At 38.8% G+C, this 17113-nt stretch overlaps 1 protein-coding gene across 2 annotated transcripts; it reads left to right on the top strand.

Annotated features, from left to right (window-relative positions):
• The first annotated feature begins 2070 nt into the window (after positions 1-2070).
• Positions 2071-16873, top strand: ivd (isovaleryl-CoA dehydrogenase). Of its 2 annotated transcripts, XM_066673854.1 has the most exons (12): positions 2074-2392; positions 4810-4899; positions 5247-5298; positions 5847-6016; positions 6863-6956; positions 9365-9495; positions 9663-9759; positions 9876-9969; positions 10060-10134; positions 13667-13778; positions 13901-13973; positions 15617-16873. In XM_066673854.1, exons 1-12 carry the CDS (start codon positions 2258-2260, stop codon positions 15748-15750), a joined length of 1257 nt encoding a protein of 418 aa, XP_066529951.1. In that variant the 5' UTR covers positions 2074-2257; the 3' UTR covers positions 15751-16873. The 2 variants fall into 2 exon arrangements, with proteins under 2 accessions (XP_066529961.1, XP_066529951.1); XM_066673864.1 differs by lacking the exons at positions 13667-13778; positions 13901-13973; positions 15617-16873 and adding an exon at positions 11568-11836 and having other exon boundaries at positions 2071-2392; positions 10060-10141.
• Positions 16874-17113: the final 240 nt, after the last annotated feature.

Below are 17113 nucleotides of genomic sequence, written 5' to 3' on the forward strand. Positions count from 1 at the left end.
AGCTAAAACTCTCAGTGCGAAGATAATGGTAAATGTTATTTTCCAGTGTGTTTCCTTCTTAAAAATCAACAAGTTACATACTTTCTCATGCACTCACACACCTACTCAGTCACACACCTACTCTTACTCACTCACTCATATACTCTGTCCTGCAGTAACCATCCATCCATCCATTATCTGTAACCTAACCTCTCAAATACTCACTATCATTCTCTCACTCACACATACCTCAACCAATCACTGCTCTCTCACTCATTCACTCACTCACAATAATACTATACTCACTATAATAATCAACCAATCACAACCCACTATCCTACTTTCACTCACTCATCAACTCTCTCACACACTCAGCTACCCCACCCTTCACTCTGCTAACGTCTTATTCATTCACCCACTCATTCAGTCGTAAATGGGTGAACAAGTAAAGAAATTCTTCACAGCCATCCAGTATTGTCACTATCCAACTGTTTATTGTAAATATAAACACATTTAATGTTCAATACTTGCAACGAACTCAGAAAAAAAGTTCCTTTTTCAGACCTTATGCATTTGGGAACTGAGAATACTCACTGTTTTGTGAGTGGTATTTTTACCTGTTCTTGCTAGACCGAAGACTGCTTTTCATTTCATGCCACAGGAGACTGGATCTAGACTGCAGTCAGGTTGATCTGTGTTTACAAAGCCTCACTCTGGCAGCATGTGCATTTGACATGAGCTTGGGCTCAAAAAACTTAGCAGTGTTTTTGCATAAAATTGATGTATGACTTTCTCCTTGTTTAACTGAGTTTTAGGATGCATTACTTGATACAGACACATACATCAGTCACACAGCTCCAGGGACCTGGAGGTTGTGGGTTCGATTCCCGCTCCGGGTGACTGTCTGTGAGGAGTTGGTGTGTTCTCCCCGTGTCTGCGTGGGTTTCCTCCGGGTGCTCCTGTTTCCTCCCACAGTCCAAAAACACACGTCAGTAGGTTGATTGGTGACTCAAAAGTGACCGTAGGTGTGAGTGTGTGAGTGAATGTGTGACTGTGTGTGTGTGTTGCCCTGTGAAGGACTGGCGCCCCCTCCAGGGTGTATTCCCGCCTTGCGCCCAATGATTCCAGGTAGGCTCTGGACCCACCGTGACCCTGAAGTGGATAAGCGGTTACAGATAATGGATGGATGGATGGACACATACATCAAAGATAGCACCATAGCCCTGCATTTTATCAGCTCCACCAACCATATCAGTGCACTTTGTAGGTCTAAAAATACAGACTTGATTCCATCTCTTGCTCTAACCCTTTTTAACGGTCGTCAGGACCAGTGCACCTCAGGTAATGTAACTGTGTGGTAAATGGAGTTAATAAAATGGACAATGGGAGTACAAACAATGAAGTCATCTTAAAGCTGGAGTATGTGAAGTTGTAGAAACCCGTGTGAAAGCCAGTTTTTGATCAATTCCAACCAAAAATGTCCAATCCCCAATATTCAGCACTCGCTCCAAAATCACCCTGATGTGCCACTGGCTTGATATGACACAAAGAGAGAAGACCTCACCTTTAAACACTATTCCCCTACCTAATGTCTCATTTCACATGTAAGAAATCACGCAGCACCTCTGGCTTCATCCACTCTCTTTTTTTTGTTTGTTTGTTTGAAAGCCTTCTCTGTCCATTCTTTTTTTGGGTCATATTTTTCTGAGGGTGATGTAGTAGAAAAACAGTTCAGCGTTCCAATCATTTTATCCAATCATGGTATTTGCAGTCTTGTGTTTATACAGAAATTTTTATTATTTTCACCATTTCATTTCATTTCATTTACTGATTGCTAATGGAACAGTAATTATAAATAAATACAGTATTTCAAGAAATAAAACAAATCACCTACTCCAGATTTAATGTTACATGTAAATGACACACATTCAGATGTTTAAAAGCCTCAGAAATATATTTTGTTATTTTAGAAGAACATTAATAATTGTATTATCTTTATTATTACAATTTTAAAGATTATTATTATTAATGTGAGGAGCTATGTCACAGTAATAAGAGATTTTCTAAAATGCTGGATGAGGGGCAGAGACGAGCTCCTTTGCTCGTCTCCGGATCAGTAGGCGGCGGTAAAGATAAACAGTGTCTGGAGCAGAACTAGGAGCAAGAGAAGTCTGTACCCTTATGGAGGCTGTGTATGTTTAAAGCCAGGACAGCTGTATAAGTGGCCGGCGTGAACAATTGTTTATTCCCACTTGTGTCTGTGAGTTTTGCTGTAAGTATGTTTTGTGCCCGAGGAGCGCTGAGACTCGCCCGGAGGCTGGTCAATGTTTCTGCTTCTGCTCCGAGACGTGGATGTGCTGGAGCTATCCCCATAGACGACGTCGTTAACGGACTCACAGATGAGCAAATCCAGGTACACACACTTCACCTCTTTTTAAAGCATGTTTTTCTGTGTATACTTTGGTAGTGTAGGTTTTCTAGCTAATTTTGCTGAGGTAACGTTAGTTTTAGCTAGTAAATCTGCAGTTTGAACAGTGTAAGATAAACTGAAGCTGGTTTCTTATTCGAATTATCCACCTTAAAATGTGCAGCTGTTCTATTCAGTAGCTGCATTTAGTTTAAGGTAGCTATCGCTAGCTGTAACGGCCAATTAAAATACGAAGCTGAAGTCCAAACAGCTTAAGGCTGGTTAGCCTCATCCACATTATTTCTTTCTCCGTCTTTACCTACTTAAAACGTACAGAGAAACGTACAACGCCTGCAGACCTCTGATATATAAGCATGTATTAATGTAAATATATATATAATACAAATTCAGTATAGTTCAGGACTGTGTTAAACCACTCTCAGGAAGATAAACAGGGGCTGTCACAAATGGCGGCCTACTTCATTAGTAGTGCACTTTGTAGGTCGTGAAATAATACTTTGTACACATGAATAGCCCATTAATGTCGAAGACAGAATTATTTATCTGTCCCCAAGTACTCTCTCTCTCTGAAAACTATAGCACAGTGTGAATATAAAAGACAGTTTCTGGGGCTATAAAGTGCACTATCTAAGAAGCGTAGGCAGCAATATGGGACACTGTCTGTCATTTAGAAAATTAGTTAAACTTATTCTTTATTGATAATATGCTTATGTAGCCAGTTACTTTATAAACATATAAAAAAACAACTGTAAATTATTTTCTAAAAGCTTCAGGCTGAACAATGTTACAGTTATAACTGTCAGTGACATGTCCTTTACTAAAACATATTATAACATTATTTTAAAGTATGTTTTATAAATATAGACTTACCAGGAGCTCATAACAGGAGTGGCTCCAAATTATACTTTAAAGGGTCTTTGTCTGTAAATGTCTTTTAAAATGTAGAGCAAAGGTCAACTGTCAAAGGAGTTATAATGCACAAGGGGTGGGGCCGTATGACCAGTTCGGATTGGCTGAAAGTTAAAGGGCTCATTGTTTTGTTTTTATTTTTTTAAATAAACGAGATGATGTATTATGTTAACATTTGTTGTAGTTTCAAAATGCATCCATTTATACAATGCATGGGGGGGGGGTTGTTTTTTTATTTAATGTTTTTGTGATGTCATAAAAATGAACATATTTGCATATACACTGTATGTTTAAATGGTTGTAGAAACATCTTCCAGTGAATGAATTCAGAATTTTAGTGAACAACAATCACAATTTCAGTGAACAGTGTTACATGCATGCTGTGTACACACAAAAGCACTGCTATCAGAATGGAAATCTCTGATGAAAGTGCACATGAGTTTAAGTTCATTATGCCTGATGGAAATATATAAAGCCCCCAAGCAAAGAGGTGTGAAGCAGGGGATCTATGTTCTCTGGAGCAATTTAACTATATTCAGTGCTATTGAGATGAGTTGGAGTGGTATTTGTGCTCCAGAACAGATTATCCATTATCAGTACCTGGCCTCATTAATGTTTATGTATCTAAATGCAATCAAATCCTCATAGCAACATTCCAGTATCTAATGTAAAGCCATTCCAGAAGAAGGCAATCAATCTGTAAATGGGTAAAAAAAATCTAAGGGTCTGTGTCCATTATGCTAGGCTTTCTCTGTTCACTGTTTAAACAATGAAGAGACCTCCAAATGTTGAAAAGCATGAATCAGTATGAAGATATTGCACTATTCCTGCTCCATAAGTGGGTAATATTGACTTATGTTTGCTGTTTAGGATTACTTACTGGCTCTAAATTCAGGAGACTGTTAACTGCATGAAAATAAACACAGACTGTAATTGGTTAAAAACTAAACAGATTGGAACTCAAATGAGTTTTATCAATTAGACAATTTAAACTTCAGCCTTGCACAAACAAGCCTTGTTGTTTATTTCCACAAACCTACTTTCCCACCTAAAAACAAATCAGCGAGAGCGGCAATTCCCCAAAATTGTCGATATTGCCTTTAATACCTTTATTTATTTGGGGAAAACAGACTTTTGATAACCATATGGCTATAATGTATCTGCCTGTATAAGTGTGGGCTATGGGGCCTTTAAGAATGCATTAAAATGTGGTTATCTGTAAAGGGTGATCAGATAGCAAGAAAATGAATGATAGTTCTTCACTTTGAAAAGTAAACTGAAGATCCATAGACTCACATGTGGCAGCTTCAGAAAGACCCTTTCCATTGGTAATGGTTTTCTATGAAGATTATTCAAAGTGTTTGAGCAATTTGTGTGTGAACTTAACCAAATGTATTTCACAGTGTAATAGTGTTTTTATATGAATAGGTCAATTTGTTTTGGCATAAGTCAGCTTTATATATCTATGCTCACTGATGTTTGTTGTTCACCAGCTCAGACAGACAGTACAGAGGTTCCTTCAAGAAAAGCTTACTCCTTTTGCTGATGAAATTGACAAGGCCAATGAATTCCCACGCTTTAGGGTAAGTTACTACACAACACTTCACAATTTAACAACAAATCACATTGGCGTACATATACATTCACATTGATGGCATTTATCCTGAGTGATACAGTTCTAATCATGTTACAATCCTTCAACGCATAGTTTACATCGTAACACATTTTTCAAATTAATGACTTAGTGGGTTTTGATCAGTTAAAATGTTGTAGTTAAAGTGGAACCAACATTTTTCTTTAGAGAAAGCCAAAGAAAATCTATTTTTAGTGATTTTAAAATATACTCTATGTTATTGTGAATCCTTACATTCCTGGTGAACACTGCTTCTTGCATGTGGATTTCTAATACACTTTTTTGTTTTTATGTCAGGATTTTTGGAAGGAAGCAGGTGAACTTGGGCTACTTGGGATCACAGCTCCAGGCAAGAACATCTCTGTGTAATTTTTTAAAACAAATGTGGGAGAACTTGTAACTTTGAGAGATTTAGAGGGAAGATCAGAGAGGCAGGTTTGGTTAAGAACTGCACAATTGTACGTGATTTCTTTAAGGACACACAGCGATACTGAGGCGAAGTGCTGAATAGTGACCCCTTGTGGAGCGTTTAGTTAACAGTGAATGAAGTGGTGAAGGAGGGATGTGCTTTGTGCCTAAGAAAGAAACCAAAAAGGCAGCTTCATGCATCTTTTCCATGGCATTTTCATTAATGACGTGTGTTAATGTGAACAAATTTAATGTTAAAGATACCTCTGTTTCATGAGGGACACACAAAAAAGTAGTTTGTTTTTGTATCTCCTGTAAAGTTTTGTACAGAGAGAAATGGTAAAATATGAAGGTTCTGTGCCAGTTAAAAGACTCTAGACCTGTACATCCCTGCTATTGAGCATTAGTTACTTTTTTGTGATTATAACCTGAATTTTGATTTATTATGAAAATGGTGGTACCCTGCTCCTCCTTATTTTCTGACCACAGTGGAGTTTGGAGGCACAGGTCTGGGATATCTGGAGCATGTGATTGTGATGGAGGAGATGTCTCGGTCATCGGGAGCTATTGCGCTCAGCTATGGTGCACACTCAAACCTCTGTGTCAATCAGCTGGTGCGCCACGGCAACCAGAAGCAGAAAGAGAAGTACTTGCCGAAGGTAGGAGTTAAAATGTGTTTGACACCCCCCCCCCCATAGTTTTCTTCTGTTTTTTACTTAACCAGATCTTTAAGCTAAATTTAATGTGAGGCAAAGTCTGTCTGATATACATGTACACATCTACTTTTAGCCGACTTTCACCCTGTTCTACAATGCTCATGACCACCACAGAGCAGGTAAGCTATTATATGGTGTGTGGATCATTCTCAGCGCTGCAGTGAGACTGATGTGGTGGTGTGTTAGTGTCTGTTGCGCTGGTCTGAGTGGTTCAGACAGAGTTTTTAAACACGGTGTCCATTCACTATCCACTCTGTTAGACACACCTCACTTGTTGGTTCACTTTGTAGATGTAAAGTCAGAGACAGTAGCTCATCTGTCGCTGCACAGTGTGTGTCGGTCGTCCTCTAGTCCGTCATCACTGGACACAGGAAGCTGTGGGCTGGATGTTTTTGGTTGGTGGATGATTCTCAGAGACTCGAGCAGCACCGCTGTGTCTGATCCACTCGCTCCAGCACAACAGACACTATCACATTACCACCACATAAGTGTCACTACAGCGCTAAGAATGATTCACCACCCAAATCACACCTGCTCCATAGTGGTCCTCTTGGGGGTCCTGAGCATTGCAGAACAGGGTGAATGTGAGCTAAAACTGGGTGCAGATAGACTTATAGTCTGTAAGTGTAGAATTGTGTATGCTGCTGTTCAGTGTCACATTGTCTTCATCATGATACATGTATAGCAAACACGCACAGTCTGCTGTTATATTAGTACGTTTGTATTATTGTGGAATAATATCCTGGTCATGTTGGTATGACATCGGCTCATTGTTGGATTGTATTGCAGTTGATTACAGGAGAACATGTGGGTGCCTTGGCCATGAGTGAGCCCAACTCTGGGTCTGATGTGGTGTCTATGAGATTGACTGCGAAGAAAGTGGGTGAGCTGCAGCCTTTTGTTCTGTCCATTTACTTCATGAAAGCCCTGTACATCAGATTTTGATACCGGTTACATTTTACGGTTTTGCCACTTGGTGGATTCTCTTACCCAGGTGTCGGTCTTGATCAAGGACTCCTAATGGTATAGCATGGTCTGATTCTCCAGGTGGGGCATGTTGGCCTGTGTTCAACAGTGTTACCCACTTCATTATACCTGCCAGTGGAGTGTGTACATGCTATGCTTTGTGATTCTTTGGCCAGATATTAAATGAACTCTATGTAAAATTTGGTCTTTTTGATCTTTTGCAGAATTTTACTTTTACAGCACTGTCCTGATATCAAGGGGAAGGAGGGTGGTTTCCTACCATCTTCCAAAGTTACATAGTACAGTATCTGCAGAGCTGAGCCCAGAATATCAAAGACCAAAGCCATATTCTCCCTTGTACAGGATAGTGAAGCATCACTATGATTTTAAAGCTGTAATTCTAAGGTATAAATACTACCTACTGTTCCTTTAAATGGTTTTAGCTTCTATTAAGTGATAGCTCTGTGATAATTCCATTATACAGAAATGACCGCTAATGCCAAATATAGTTGAAAGTATATCTGGAGTCACCTTCTGTCGTTTTTCAGACGATCTACATGGAGGCTACACTGATATATAAAAGAGAAAATAGTACAAAATAAATTATGGTTTCAAAATTGCACCAGGTGTTTTTAGCTGTACAACATACTCGCAGTGAACAAATTCAGCTCATTTAAACTGCACTCATAATTTGACCCTCATATCTGACTGTGCACACAGCCCATATAATGGAGAGTATGAAATAAAGGCCACTGCTGTCATTGACTTAACTAAAATGGTATAAAGGCCAAATAATCAAAGAACTAATCATCCAACATGTACCTGACCACACTAAAATGCTCTAATGGAGTCCCAGATGTTCCCAGAGGAGTAGAAGTTGTTACTGCAGCAAAGGGGCACAAACTTAATACCACTGATTTCAGACGAAATGTGGGATGAGCAGGGGAACATATAATGTTATATAATGTGCATGTGTCAGTTTTTGTACATTTATTAACAGTCGTAAACCACATTAGCCAGTCTGTGTTTCTGTGTTCATTTGCACTTGACATCTGTAAAAAATCATTTTATGCATGTAACAAAGTGCATGCACCACTGCCCTTTTTAAATGTTAAATCTGCATTCAGATATTGATCGGATCTCATTTCTCTGCCCTAAAATTTAATTCATAAATCAGGCTAGAACGATGCCTGAGCAGAGTGGTTAAAGGCTATGTTTAATATTTGTTATAATACATTTGCATTTACATGCACAAAAAAATGCACACGTGTAACCAGAGAGGTGGGATAAACACTGAAATGCTGTGAGTGGAGTACACACACACACACACACACACTCAGAACAGATGGAACACACTGTGATCACAAATACAAGTACAAGCTTTGTGTAACCTGGGCTGATTCGATATTGCTTAAAGGAACAGTGTGTATTTTTTTTACCTAAAAATTTCAGCTTCAATATCATTGTGATGCTCCACTGACCCGTAATAGGGAGAAGAGGGCATCTGTCATTGCTGCTCTTGGCTTAGTGCAGTTTCTGAAGTGCTATGTAAATTTTGTTGGAGGGTAGGAAACCCTTCACCCTCCCTGTAGATTTCAATGCAGTGCTGCTACTACACCAAGGGAGCACCAGAAGCAAATAAATAAACGAATAAAAGAAAAATACTAATAATGATAGCTATAATCATGATAACAAAATAAATCTTACCTAGTGTTCCTTTTAAACGTTCTAGGCAGACTCATGAAAGTTACTATTTCTGTTATCTCTACTCTTCACCAACATATTTTGTATATGCTGCTATGTTTATGTGACATGAAATGAATGTGATCCAAGCAAGTAATCAAACAAAGCAGCCTGTTGCATATTGTATATAGTGATAGAAAATCTACTGAATATAGTATAACAAAGTGTGTTCACTTCTGTACTCTTATGGCAGCAGATAAGTTGTGTTTAGAACCTACCCCGTATCACTGAATATAGAGCAGGAACAAACCCTGGACAGCGCAGGTCAATCATAGGGAATGCCGCTATTATTAGCTTTTATTATTCTACGCTACATTAGTCTATATTGGAAAAATAAAGAAGCAATTTTCAGATTATGTTTTTTCTTGTCATTAGGAAGATTGTTTACATTTAAAATGCCACCAGAAAACCTCAGTAATGGCAAATTCTTCTAAAAATGTGAATATATTATAAATACATAACTGAACTTTCAGGAACGTATCTTGTCAGTGCAGCCCTTACATATCCCCTTTGTGGTTTTATGCACATGATGCACTGCCCTCACGTCTCCCCCTTTAGCTTTGATCTGCTGTGCCCTTTAAGGTGACCACTACGTGCTGAATGGTAATAAGTTCTGGATTACGAACGGACCAGATGCGGATGTCCTCATTGTTTATGCAAAGACGAACCCAGAGGCCGCCGCCCGTGGAATCTCCGCTTTCATTATAGAAAAGGTTAGTGACAAACAGGGCTTTTAACTCTTAGCCTACTTCCCATGAATCCACATGGTTTTTGTTGTGGCTTTGTATAATACTCAGCACATGGAAGCAATAATGTTTTATTTGATTGTTTGTTTGAATTCTGTAAGTGTTTAAATAGTTTAATTTTTGTTTTCTCAAAGGGAATGCCTGGTTTCAGCACTGCGCAGAAGCTGGATAAGCTGGGAATGAGAGGCTCAAACACCTGTGAGCTCATTTTTGAGGACTGCAAAGTTCCAGGTGTGTGTGTGTTCAGATGATGGCAGTGAAGTGCTTTTGACAAAGTGGAACTGCTCCTCTGATCTTTATTCAGCTGGTTCTCTTGCATTTTTTATAAAGTTCATTGCTGATTTCAGAGGAAAATGCTTTGGGCCCACTGAACAAAGGCGTGTACGTGCTGATGAGTGGACTGGACCTGGAGAGACTGGTGCTCTCTGCTGGACCTCTAGGGTAATGTATGCAGCTTTTACATACATTAGATCAGACACTGTGTGTTGTTCTTAAGTGACTTATTATATTAGGCTGTTGTTTTTTTTGCAGTATAATGCAAGCTGTGCTTGACCATGCCATTCCCTACCTGCACTTTCGAGAAGCATTTGGACAAAAGATCGGACACTTCCAGGTCAGTAGCAGTTTATGATCCATATGGTTTATAACGGGTCACTAATGGAGTGCCTTCCGGGTCTGGACCCAGACCCTGTCCTATTCAGACCTGGACCTGTAACAGATAAACTGTTGAGAGCTATCTAACTTTGAACTGAATGGTTATTTAGCAGTCCAGGAAACTTACAGACCAATCGCATGCGTTGTACATATCACATGTAATGCTACTCAGCCAATCAGATCTGGGTATTATGAGGAGCACTGTGACACACACAGGGCAGGGCTCTAGACACCCCTGTCCAATTAATATAGCCCAGAGGAAGAGGTAAAAAAAAATCTTTTGGAACAACAGTGTTGTGTGCGGTAAAAACCAAAAATGTATCCAAATTTAACCAAAAAAAAGTAAAGAAACCACTCATTGCTTACAATATGATTGGCAGTAAAAGGAGCCAATCAGCTCGCTGGTTATGGAGCAGGCGGAGGAGGGTCAACAGTATTGAGACTATTGGGGGGAAAAGCAGTGAAATCAACGGCAGCTACAAGACACGTCGTGAGGCGCTTTATATTAATAGCTACACTTTTTCACCAGCATTATTCTGGTTTTAATTTTAATTGACATGAGAATAGAACATTTCATTTAGAGTATTTGATATTTATAATTAGTTAAATTCCATGTGAAAACGAACATATTGTTGAACGATTTCTAATTGTTAACACAATCATAATTTGATTTGACATTCAGTTATTGTTAACCATATAAAATGTTGATATAACTACTACTTCATTATACAGAATATGGCACTGATCATAATACAACTTAGACATTATGATGTTCTGGACCTTAACTGGCCCTTAATGAACTTTAAATACCACTGGTTTATAACATCTAAGTCATTTATTTATATGTAGTGTTCCAGTCAAATGTTTAGACACAGTGTCGTAGTATGGAGTTTTTTATCTTTTCTTTTTCTATTTCCCACATTTCATAATGATAGTGAAGAAATCCTAATTATCTTGGTTTAGTAAACGCATTATTGGTGCCTGTTATTATACCCTTAAACATGATCAACTGAACCTCTAGTATAACATAGTATAATAATCACTTGCTGCTTATTACTACATTCTTACCCAGTAACTAAGGTGAATTTTGCATTTTAATAAGAGCACTTCTAAGTCAATACTAAAGTACTAGCATTTTACAACTACAGTATTAAACAATAATTTATGCAAATGAAATCTGCTTGTTTCACTCTAGCTAATGTTGTAATCAGTAAATTTACATACACAGCATTCAGCAGCCGCCCTTATCTTTTGTGCAAATACCATTGAACTAAGGTGATGTTAAACACAAGTAAATGCTGATACCTAAAGCACAAAATTACAAAATAAAGAAAGATAACATAAATAAAAATACATTTTTTATTTTTTTTAACATAAAAAAATAGCTAATATCTGGGAAAGGGAAACACAGTGGTGCAGGTCCAGATCTGCCTTTGAAGAAAGTGAGGGACAAGGCCAGTGGAAGCTCATTTCACCATCTGAGAGCCAGGATTGAGGACATTCTTGATGGCTGTATCCCTTGAACCTGAGGGATCGTGGCTCAATGCCGTGACGTACTTGAAGCTGGGAGCCTTCACGACACGGTCTGGGACTTGACCATTGCCAATGCCAAAGTCTGTTATTTAGAAATACGTATGTCCCTTTATGTTAAAGAGTTATAAAAATATGAGTGTATGTTTTGTACAAAGAAAACTGAACTAACATATATTTAATTACATTTTCAGACATTAGTTCCTTCTGCTGTGATTAAATAATTGAATGGACTAAAATTATGTTCATATATATTCATGTAGAAAATTTAACAGCACAGAATAAAAAGTGTGTTTTTACCTGTCAGTATAATTAATATTTATTTTATTTGAATATATTTTAGCAGTAAAGGTGCTTGGTTTCAGATGATATTTGACCAGTTTGCTATGGGTTGTGGGTTCAAGCCCCACCTGTGTCTATGTAGGTTTCTTTCCACAGTCCGAAAATGCATATTGGTTGGATTGGCCATACAAAAGTGTGTGTGTGTGTGTGTCTTGCCCCGTGTTTAACTGGTCCAGAGTGTGTTCCTGCCCTGTGACCAATGATTCAGTGTAGGCTCTAGACCCACTGCGAACACTATAAAGCAATGAATGAATGAATTAATATCTTATTAACGTTTGACAAGCCTAATTTAATGCATCACCTTTTATTAGAGTTATTGACAACAACTTTATAAATAAAATAATATATATAACAATTATAATTATAGTCATTCAGAGTAATGGCACATTTTATTTTTTGCAGTACTTCTGATGGGTACAGAAGGAATTGAGAGAAATAATGTTTTGGTGCCATACGAGTACAGAAAGGGAAAAAAATCACTTTGATATAACATAAAAGCAAAAGTGCCCAAAGGCTTTATTCTGTGGTTCTCCATTCCAGTCCTGGGGGACTGTACAATGACTGCACAGTGTTTCCTTGGCTCCAACACACCTGATTCAACTCATGACAGGCTTGGTAAAGAGCTGATGAGATGAATCAGGTGTGTTAGAGCTGGCAAAACATTGCACAGTGTATGTATCCCTCAGGACGGGCACTGAGAAACAGTTTGTTTGTTTGTTACAGTGAGAGAAAACCAGTATTTGTTTAAAATGTTTTATGTACTTCCAGTTGTGTCCACTTCAGATTTACACAAACAATCTCTTACAGATTTTTTTTTTTACCCCCGTCCTAATGTTATTGTCACCATATCCAGCCATTCGCTAGGACTCCAGTCACAAACAATGCCACTAAAGACACGTGAAGCCAACTACTATTGTTTTTGGATTGCTGCAAATAAACAGTATCACTGAACAGCTCAACACACTTGGAGGAGAACACTATTTTTTCCAGATCTTCCATGTCAGCTAATAGACATCCACACTGAGTGAGTGGAAAGGGAGGGCCAGAGAGATCTAGGAAAATTGTGCTGTCTTGGACTCCAAGCCCTGGATATTGGGAACGAATGGAATGCTGCCATGTCAACCCAAGAAGGATAGGAGTTTACGTATGGTGTGGGGGTTAATCGGCCCACCGTAGTTTATAGATCAAAGTTTAATCAGCTGAAGGAAACTTCGAATAGGTAGAATGATATTTAATTGCTTGGAATTTGCTAGATATTTTTTTCCACTCCTCCAAACACCAATAAAAAGAAGGGGAAGTTTGGGTTGGGTGTTCTAGCCTTTCCGTGTTTCTGCATGGGTTTCCTCCAGGGGCTCTGGTTTTCTCCCACAGTCCAGACAATAATGTTGGTAGGTAGACTGGCTGTTCATGTGTGTCCTAGGTGTGAGTGGGTGATGCAGTTAAAGAAAATTAAATAATTAATGTTCTTGTCTTACAGGAAGATCCCTCACAGGATCCTCCCCACCCCTCCGGATAACCCCCATCTTTAACACATGCGCAGGAAGTGTATCAAAAACACAAAAGTGTGTGTATGAGCTCCAATATTAAAACTGCTCTCCTGTTTTCTGTGAACCTTCCAGCTCATGCAAGGGAAAATGGCTGACATGTACACCCGGCTAAGCTCTTGTCGTCAGTACGTGTATAACGTTGCTCGGGCTTGCGACAAAGGCCACTTCAGTGCCAAGGTGAGTGCGTTAAAACAGTTGGACTACTGTTGTTTGCGAATCATTCATTTCTCCCCTGGAACTGAAGCACACAGCAGTTCCAGGTGCCGTAGTAGCAGTATTGATTTGTGGTGTTATTGTAGGACTGTGCTGGGGTAATCCTTTATTGTGCTGAGAACGCGACTCAAGTTGCCTTGGACGGAATTCAGTGCCTGGGTGAGTGTCTGGCAGTGTGCACCACAGGAAGTGTAACACATACCTCTCACTGTACTATTCCACAGCAGTGGGTTTTCTCCAAAAAAGCAGTTCTACTTTCAAGCTTTAGGGTCCTCCAGGGACTATGGCAACAGAACGTACTTGGTTAAGCATTACATTATGAATAATTATGTAATAATACAATACCTTCAGGTAGCAGTAGTCATTATCACTCAGAAGGCTTTTTCAACACAGAGTGGGATGTTGTAGATCTTGCTGTGCTCAGAGAGCTTTGCTATATTTTCTGTGCGATTAAAAAGACATTTCACAAACAAAAACAATTCAAATAGTCAGGCAATAAAATTTTTGCCTAGAGAGGGTTTCCTCCCACGGTCCAAAAACAAGTTGGTAGGTGGATTGGCGACTCAAAAAGTGTCTATAAGTGTGAGTGTGTGTGTGTGTGTGTGTGTCGCCCTGTGAAGGACTGGTGCGCCCTCTAGTGTGTGTTCCAGCCTTGCGCCCAGTGATTCTGGGTAGGCTCCAGACCCACCGTGACCCTGAACTGGATAAGCGCTTACAGACAATGAATGAATGAGTATTAAAACATATATTTTAATTTATTCCAAGGGGATTTTGCATGTAATTCCCAAAGTAATTGTGTTAGAAACCACCCTGTTTCATCCTCGAGTAGATTCTTGTCACTGCAGAATTTGAGTTAATGTCAATTAGGCCTGCTGATTGGACACTAGGGATAATTGTCATGTACCTGAAGCACAGTCCTTATGACTATTTAAATGTGCACTATGTGTTTATTACGTGTTTTGTTTCCTTTTTAATGCTACAGCAATAGAAAATTTCAGCATTAATAAACTGTACAGTACACTCTCAGAAAAACAGTGACTTATTTGGTACTTTTACTTAGGGAACATAATGTATCAATTTTTTATTAATTGTAGATATTTAATGTACCTTTTGTGAAACATACCTGACTGTTTGTACAGTGTTGTTTAGTGACAATAATGTACCTGTCCAGTACCATTCATTCATTCATTGTTCACTGCTTATCCAATTCAATGTCGCGGTGGGTCCGGATCCCGCCCGGAAACACTGGGCGCAAGGCAGGAACACACCCTGGAGGGGGCGCCAGTCATTCACAGGGCAACACTCGCACCTGGAATAATTTGACTTCCATTAAAAGGATTTTTCCTTCTCCTATAAAGTTACTATTCTGGAGATATGTGAACCCCTGAAACTTGTAACTCCTTCACTCACTCATTCAACCAGGTTTAGGCACCACAAGGGACACTATTTCTCACATAAACACATTTAGAAACTGCTTCACAAGGGGGTGCTATTGTGCTTTGTATCAGTGATACTTTGCACCTTTGTTTAACGTCTGCCTCTCCCTCAAAAATTGAACGTTTAAAATAAAGGATCATTCAAAACACTGAAACATTTGCTTTAAAAAGAATGACTTTCTTCTTAAAAAGAAGGCCATTTTGAATGGTGGTGTTTGGAAGGTTGTACTTTTTTTTTTTTTTTTTTTTTTGCATCAAATATGTATACTTGCCGAGCCAAAATCGGCATCCCCCCCCTGGTTAAACAGTGCTAGATTGTTTTTGTGGTTGTTAATCCTATGACTGTGACTGTGCTTGTATCTACAGGTGGAAACGGTTACATTAATGACTACCCAATGGGCCGTTTCCTCAGGGATGCCAAGCTCTATGAGATTGGTGCAGGCACCAGTGAAGTCCGGAGAATGGTCATTGGCAGGGCTTTCAACGCCATGTTCAAATAAGTCCAGAATCAAACAGGAGGCTGTTTGTCAATGCCTTATGAAGATTTTATTGTACTAAAAAGCTACAAATGTAACACAGAGATCCAGCTGTGGACTGAATTTGTCAGATGAAGGTTTTGTAATTAAGAATCAAAGGACTGTTTCTTTATTAATCCTTATATGTACCTTCCACATCTACATTGGTCTATCAGTTAGCATAGAAAACAATATAGATGCGTTCATCTGAACTGGTGTTAGTTGGGTAAATCTTTGGATTTGGACAAAGGCCCGTTCGACGTTTTTTTTTCTTTCTTTTTGTTGTAACACATCTGCTCTTCAGGAGAGGTTTTACACTACACGTCAGCACATTTTCTTTGAGGATTTCATCACATTCAGCTGCAGGAGAATTAGTGAGGGCTGGTGCTAATGCTGGATGATTAGTTTATTTCAAAGGTGCTGGATGGAGCTGCATCATGCCAGAGAATGCACTTCCACTGCTCCACAGCCTAGTGCTGGGGAATTTTATACCAATGTAGCCCACACTTGGCATTGTTCGTGTAGCGTATTATCACAGCCTAATCTCTGAAATATCCATTAATACACATATACAGCTTTATTTTCAGATTCCCAGGTATTAATGAAAGCAAATGTCATACAGAGATGTAATAATTCAGAGGGATTTTAATTTTCAAAAGTACATGGAAGCCTAAAAAATTTTAATATAGAGCAAGAGAGTCAGAGTCTGTTAAACTAGCCACATACAATAGATACAGGAGACAGAGATGAGGTCCCCCAACCCTGGCAATTTCCTTTTATTTAACTCAAGGCTGGGATATTAGGTACTTTACTGTAAAAGGGGTGTTTAGTGAACAGTCTGTGTGTCAACTGCAGATTCAGGTTTGCTGGTAAATTGATTGCCAGTGCTGTAAAGAATAAAAAAAGAAATATTAAAAAAAAAACACACACATACAAGGATCTTATTTGTGGTTGCCTTGTGAGTTTCTGTAGTGCATACAAAATTATGCATAATAGGCAGTGGATATTTAGTGGAGTATTTAATAACTGTCAAATATATAAACTATTTTGTAACATCACACCTTTCTCATGATTTGTTTGAATCCTTATAAGTTACATTTGTTTTGTGTAGAATAAAAAAAAAAGTTTGAAAAGGTGGTGCATTTCTTTCATGGGCTTTTTATGGGATATTAATACATCGATTCCCTTATTTGTAAGTGCTTTTTCTATATTACTTTCAGTGTATTTAAAGCCCTTGTGAACAACATTATTTTATTAGAGTGCCATTTAAATTCGTGTTGTTTATATTTTTTAGCACCACCACAGAACAGGCGTTATCTGGCTGGTGGATCATTTTCTGCACTTCAGC

The sequence above is a fragment of the Hoplias malabaricus genome, chromosome 1 (assembly GCF_029633855.1).
Source record: "Hoplias malabaricus isolate fHopMal1 chromosome 1, fHopMal1.hap1, whole genome shotgun sequence".
Taxonomy (NCBI): Eukaryota; Metazoa; Chordata; class Actinopteri; order Characiformes; family Erythrinidae; genus Hoplias; species Hoplias malabaricus.

Coding starts and splice junctions, on each gene's coding strand:
- ivd (XM_066673854.1), top strand. CDS start 2,258: ATGTTTTGTGCCCGAGGAGCGCTGAGACTCGCCCGGAGGCTGGTCAAT. Junction 6,017..6,862: donor AAGAGAAGTACTTGCCGAAG/GTAGGAGTTAAA, acceptor ATTGTATTGCAG/TTGATTACAGGAGAACATGT. Junction 10,135..13,666: donor TTTGGACAAAAGATCGGACA/CTTCCAGGTCAG, acceptor TTTTCTGTGAAC/CTTCCAGCTCATGCAAGGGA.